The sequence below is a fragment of the Ammospiza caudacuta genome, chromosome 36 (assembly GCF_027887145.1).
Source record: "Ammospiza caudacuta isolate bAmmCau1 chromosome 36, bAmmCau1.pri, whole genome shotgun sequence".
Taxonomy (NCBI): Eukaryota; Metazoa; Chordata; class Aves; order Passeriformes; family Passerellidae; genus Ammospiza; species Ammospiza caudacuta.
Window position 1 is genome coordinate 1,791,226 of NC_080628.1, and position 6,635 is coordinate 1,797,860.

At 61.8% G+C, this 6,635-nt stretch overlaps 1 protein-coding gene across 1 annotated transcript; it reads right to left on the minus strand.

The window, feature by feature from the left end:
• Positions 1–1,178: 1,178 nt before the first annotated feature.
• LOC131570584 (low affinity immunoglobulin gamma Fc region receptor II-like) lies at positions 1,179–5,765 on the minus strand. Its single transcript, XM_058822949.1, is given in 14 exon segments — positions 1,179–1,231; positions 1,518–1,562; positions 1,838–1,882; positions 2,174–2,406; positions 2,482–2,503; positions 3,070–3,156; positions 3,236–3,538; positions 3,628–3,897; positions 4,400–4,513; positions 4,516–4,653; positions 4,902–5,019; positions 5,021–5,124; positions 5,213–5,233; positions 5,735–5,765. Coding segments are annotated over 14 exon segments (1,584 nt in total).
• Positions 5,766–6,635: the final 870 nt, after the last annotated feature.

Sequence of the window (6,635 nt, forward strand, 5' to 3'; positions counted from 1 at the left end):
TGGCCAGGGGTCCCAATCCCCCTCATGACCCCCTTCTCCAAGGCCCCGCAGAGCCCCTCAGCACCCCAACACCGCACCAAGGGCTCAGTGTCCCCTCAGCCCGGGCCCCTCAGAGCCCCCTCAGGACCCCCATTCCCGCTCCCCCGGGACTGCCCGTGTGTGTGGGGCGCGTTCCCGGGCCCGGCTGCCGGGGGGCTGTGGCTGGGCGGCCCCCCCGTGCTCACACCTCCAGGATGCCGGGTCCCCCTTGCGCACCCCGGCGCGGTCGGCGGCCCCCTCTGCCCAGCACGGCGCCGACGCGCTGCAGCGGCACGTACAGCTCGCCATTGATGCTGCGTGAAATAAACAGGGCAGGAGACTTTTTCTCCTTTTAATGCCTTTGTGAAAAGTGATCAGCTCAAGGTTGGGAGGCTCGATGGGTCCTCGGGACCTCCTCCCTCATCGCTCCCAGGGGGAGTCAGAGGAGGAGAAATGTGCAACTTTGTCCCCTAGGCAGCAGAGCTGGGGGTCCTAACCTCACGAGAGCAGTGGGGTGCTTTTCTCAGCTTCCAGGTTTTGCTGTTTCGGGATCTTGGCTCCACCTGAGGTCTTCGCTCAGAGCGAGGGGCAACAAAAATTCTCAGCATCTCTGCAGGCTCGGTACTTTGCTCCTCACGTCCAGACATCACTCTGATCTCTTAATTCTGTGTTGGCTCGTTGTTTTGGGGGTCTTGTTGTTAAGTTTGGTGGAGTGGCTTCCCATGGCATGCTGGTTCTGAAGTTATTTTGCGTGCCCTCTGATGCGCCCTACCATGTCCCTTCCTCTCACAGTCTGGGGAGAAGGGCTATCGACTTAGCCACAGGCAGGGCCTTACAGATACAAAAGGAGTAGTTAACGAAAACGACAGATGATTACAATAACAAAAGAGGTAGAACTCCACCTTGGCAGCAACCGGTCCAACCTGTTCACTTTGCAACCGTTTTACAAAAAAAATGGGTAGCCTTTTTTTACTCATGACACTGCGCAGCTGCCCTCCTTCGCTCACTTACCCGCGGACGTTAAAGCCGTAACCCAACTTGGACTTGACAATGCGGATGATGCAGGGCCCACCCGGGGGTCCTTCCCCAGCCCTGTTCCGCACCCCCGGCCGCGCTTCGCCCTCCTTGTCCGCCATCTTGGCATCCGCGCACGGTGCGCGTCACGAGAACGGGCCTGCGACGCTGCCGTAGGAACCCACCCCTTCCATCCGTACTGCGGGGAGTGCTGGGAAATAGAGTCCGCGGAGTTGTCGAGCGCCATTAGCGCGCCGCGGGCCGTGGGGGGTGATGGGAAATGTAGTCAGAGAGACGCAGAGGCGGGGAGAGTGCGGCGCATGCGCTTTGGGCGTGGAAACGGGGGTGTTACCATGGGAACGGGGCTGTTGTCATGGGAAGGTGTGGGTATGGCCATGGAAACCGAGGGGCTGTTATCATGGGAACGGTTAGAGGTGGGCATGGGAATGGGGGCTACAGGTGCCATGGGCCTGGAGGTCTGTTACCGTGGGAATGGGGGGTGTAGGCATGGGAATGGGAGGGGATGGTTGCTGTGGCAACAGAAGGGTGTTGTTGCCATGGGATTAGGGGGCTGAGGGCATGGCGACAGGGGACCGCTGACATGAGAACGGGGTACGGTTGCCATGGAGATGGGATACTGTTGCTATGAAAAAGGGGTGTGTATTGCCATGGAAACAGGGGGTGCGGTTTCCCTGGGTACCGACAGGGGGCGCTGTTTGCAGCGGTGCTGTGAAGTGACTCCCATGGGACTGAGGGAGCCCCAAAAATCCTGCGAATCCCACAACAATCTGCTCAAAAACCTTACCAGGACCCTCCTTGTTCGTTCCCGAGCTGACCAGGAAGAACTGAACTAAAAAAAAAAACCCGGTTTCAACAAAACCTGCGTTTTGGGTTCAATAAGAGGGACACGGCCCCAGTGCTCTCTGGCACTGGGGTGGGGGGGAGGGTAAAGGGGAGCTCCTGGGTATACTGGGAGCACTGGAACGGGGAGCTCTGGGCAGGCCCCCATGGGATCCCCCACTCGTTGCCACCCCCCGGGCACGGGAACACGGGATCCGAGGGGGGGTGGGGGGCAGACGGGGGGTACACTGGGGAAGGGACCCCCAGACCCCCCAGTGTCACAGCATGTTCTCATTGTCACGGGAGTCCCACTGTCCCTCCTGGGGTCCCGACAGCTCTGCATTGGTCACCTTTGGATCCCGAGGTGGTGCAGGGCTGGGGGAGACTTGTGGGGACCCTGAGAGTGGCACCGGTGGCACTGGGCGAGGGTGACACTCGTGAGTGACGTGTCCTTGTTCCCCCCCAAATTCTCCCACTGCCCAACGGGTGCTCATGATGTGGGGGTCCAGCATGGCCTCCTCCTCCGGGGGAGGCCTGGGGGATAAGGGGGGGGGGCTCAGTAGTCTGGGGAAAGGGAAAGGGGAGTCCAAGCATGAGCCCCCCACTCACCTGTCCTGGGGTTTTTTGGTGGCTGCAAGGAAAAGGGGAGGGGGTGACCAAGGGGACACCGGGACCCCTGAACCTTCCTGGACCTCGGCAACTCCAACCACACATGGGACTCACAAATCTCCACTGCAGCCCCGATCCCCAATGGACCCCTGATTCCCCCAGGACACTCTAAGAACCCCTGAAGCCCCCAGAACTTCTGCAACACCACAGGGCCCCATATTCCTCCTGGTGTCCCAAACCCTCTGAGTTCGCAGAACAGCAAACCTGGAAGGAGAGGCACCCCCTAACTCCCCCAGGACCCAAAAAGATCATCCAACATCCCTTCACAGCCCTCCAGGAGCTCCTCCAAACTCTGCAGGACCTCCCAGTGCCACACCAATGTTCTTCAAAGTCCACCCAGGGATGGCCCTGGAGCCCAACCAAGACCCTCCAAATTCCCCCCAAATCCCCCAGGACCCCCAGATGAGGTCACTGCAGGCTCAGTGTCCCCCAGCTCAGCTCAGGGACCCTGGGTGCTGCTGAACTCTGCCCCCACTCTGGGGTCTCCCCCTCACTCCAGGACCCCCATGCCCCCCCGATGTCACTCACCCTGGCGGTGCCACCAGTGACAGCCCCTGATGACAGCCAGGAGCAGGAGCAGGAACAGGAGGGTCCTGCCAACATTCACAGCCACTGCTGGGGACAGAGGGGACACATTGGGGTCATCCTGAACTGCAGGAGTCCTGAACACCCCGGTGACCCCATGTGACCCCACCTGTGACCCAGGGTGAGCCAGGTGTCACCTCCAGTGCCAGCTCAGGGCTGAGTGCCCGGAACACATGGTGCCCGTCCTGTCCCAGCTGGTTGGTGGCCACACACTGGTAGGTGCCCGAATGTCCCACGTTGATGTCCCTGAGCTCCAGGAGGGGACCCCAGGCCACCTCCTGCCCGTTGTGCAGCCAGGTGAAGGTGACAGGGGCTGAGCCCACCTGCAGTGAGCAGCACAGGGTTACATTGTCACCTGCATGTACCTGGTGTGACAGGGCACCGGGGGTGATGGTGGAATTGGCCACGGGCACTGCGGGGACACAGACAGGGCTGGCACATGGCGAGGTGGGATGGGGGTGCCATGGGTGGGGTCACCCCCAGCCCGAGGGTCCTGCTCACCCAGTACGGTGACATTCAGGGGATCACTCTTGGCCACACTGTCCCCGTCGCTGACCCGGCACCGGTACTGGCCGCTGTCATTGTCCCCAACGTGGCGCAGCTCCAGGCTGGGGCTGGTGCCCAGTGGTGTCCCCGAGCCCTCCCGGTGCCAGGAGAAGGACAGGGGACCTGTCCCCATGGCCACTGCACAGCTCAGCACCAGGCAGTCCCCAAGTGCCACCTGTTCCCCGGGGGGCTGTGCTGAAAAGGACACCCCTGAGGGCGGGACCCCTGCAGGGGGACACAGGAGGGATTGGGGACTCAGGAGGGGTGGGGGACACGGGAGGGGAAAGAGGGGGATTAGAGGGGAGCAGAGAGGATGCCAGTGAGCAGAAGGGGACCATGGGAGGCATGTTGGGACCTGGGGACAATGGCGAGACACCGTGGAAATAGGGAAAGACCCAGGCAGGGATGGGAAACCAGGCGAGAGACTGAGGAGACTCAGGGAATGATTTGGGGTTTAGAGATGGGGAGGAGGACCCAGGGAAGGAAGGGAGGCGAGAGGGTGGAGCAGGGACCTTGGAAAAGGTGGGGAATCCATGGAGGGATGGGGAGGACAAAGGGAGGGATGAGGGATCTTCGGGGGGAACTGGGCAGTCCTGGGGGAAACCAAGAGGGACTTGGGAAATTTTGGGTGAGCCAGGGAGGAGTAAAGGGAGGGATGAAGGTTTCTGGCAGAGAGGGGAAGGCCTCGGAGGATGTTGGGCTTCCCTGTCCCCATCCCTGTACTCATTGTGCACTGTCACTGTCACAGGCTTCGACTCACTCCAGTGTGACACTCCATAGCCTTTGCAGGTGCAGTGGGCACTGTGGTGCAGCTGCAGGGGGGACAGGGACAGCTCGGTCTGTCATGGGGCCCCTTCAGATGCTTCTCTCCATGGTAGAAGTGCACGTGCGTGAGGTGTTTGTTCTGCCAGCTCCGGCAGCGCAGTGTCAGTGTGTTCCCATCCAGCAGCGCCCATGCTGGCACCTGCAGCACCAGCCAGTCTGGGGGACAGAGGGGACCTGTCACACCAGGGGCATCAGGAGGGTCATGATGGCACCAGGTGACACCAGGAGCCAGCCATTGTGAGAGACAAGTCTCCTCACTCTGGGAAGCTCTTGGATGTCCTCAGAGCAGGGCACAGGCTCTAGTCACACAGGAGGTAACCCATGGAGCAGAGCCCACCCAGAGCCCTTGGGGTCACTGTGGGTGCCAGGCTGGGGGAACCCAAACCCCCCTCACCGTCTGAGACTGTCACGGGGGAGGCTGAGCCCGTTGCCGGGTCTCTCACATGTGTAGGTGCCACTTTTGGTGACAGTGAAGTGGTCTCGTCCCTCCTGCCACAAGCGCCGCTCCTCCTTGTACCAGGTTGGTGGCACCGGTGTTCCCTGAACCCTGGCAGATCAGTGTCACCCGGTCCCACAGCACCGCCGGCCTCCAGGGGGGCTCCACCAGGAGCTGGGTGGTCTGGGCACCTGCAGGTGACAGGGCACACCAGCCTGCCAGGGCCAGCGTGGGGCTGGGGACAGTGGGGTGGGGCAATGGCATCCCCCAAGGACTCACCAGCGAGGCCGAGGGTCTGGGCTGGAAGGGAGAAGGGACAGGGCTGGGTGGCAGTTGCACCGTGGGGACAGCAGCACAGGGGCACTGGGTGTGGGGACTGTCCCTAACTGTCCCCATGGGGTCAGCAGTTCTTTTGATAAAGTGCATGGGACTGGTGCCAAAGGATTTGGAGAGGCAGGGGGACACGTCTATGTCACTGCCACCCGTGCACTCATCCCCATGGCTGCATCCTCACCGGTCTTTTCCCTGTTTTGTCCATGCATCCCAGTTTCCTTGTCCCCATACCCAGAGCTTCCTGAGCCCAAAGGTGCCAGTCCCCACATTCCTGGCCCCCCATCCCTGAATTCCTGACCCCCTCTGCCTGTCCCCAAAGCTGCCCTATATGCCCAGTCCCACCAAGGTCCACTGTGGGTAACATGGACTGGCACTGCTGCCATTGGGGACCTCAGGGGACCGCGCAGCCCCCTCTGACCCCTCCCCTCCCCATCCCTGGGGTGTCAGGCCCGTGCCCAGGGCACTCACCCCACAGGAGCAGCGCCACCTTCCTGGCCATCCCGGTGTCCCCAGCCATGTGCACTGGCTGTCACTCGCTGCTGTGGCCACAGCTCCCCTGGCTGGCGGCTCTTTGGTCAAAGAGGAAGGAAGCGAGGTCACATCTCGCCCTCTTGTGTAGGTGGCCCTTGGCGGGGGCACAGGCTGGGCACAGGCTGGGGACACGGTGGGATAGTCTGGGGACATGGTGAGGGATGGTGTTGCCAGGAGTGGGGGGCTCAGGGGATGTGGGGAACCAAGGATGGGTGCCCAGGAGAATGTGGGTCCAGGGGAATTGGGGTCTCCATGCCTTGAGGGATTCAAGGATGGGGGTGCTGTGGGAACATGGTCCCCAGAGATTTGGGGTCATGGCATGTGGGTGCCAGGATTGGGGGTGCAGGGGGAAAAAGGGGAGCCTCAGGAATAGGGCTTCTGTGGGAAGAAGAAGCCCATGGGATGGGATCAAGGCAATGGTGGTGCTGGGCAATGGTGGTGCTGGGATGGGGGTCCCCAGGGAGGAGAAACCAAGGCAAGGGGGGTCCCATGGTTGGGTTGCCAGGGGAAGGGAGGTGTCAGGGATGGGGAATGGCTGGATGGGCACAGGGGGCACAACTCCTCCATGGGGTGCCTCAGATTTTGGGATGAATCAGAGCCCCGCACAGCCCCCCAGTGCTTATGGCCAGGGAGGCACCCCAGGGTTGTCCTGGGAGGCTCTGTGTCTCTGTCCCAGACACCCCTGGGCTTTTGCCCATCCCCTCCAATTTCCTGGCTCAGCCATCCCAGGGAGCACCTGAGCAGGTAACAGCAGGGTGGATCCCAGAAAGAGGAAAATGAGGGGGTGGGGGATGCAGGCAGTGGTTGGGGGGCTGGGAGGGGGGGGGGAATGGGTCCC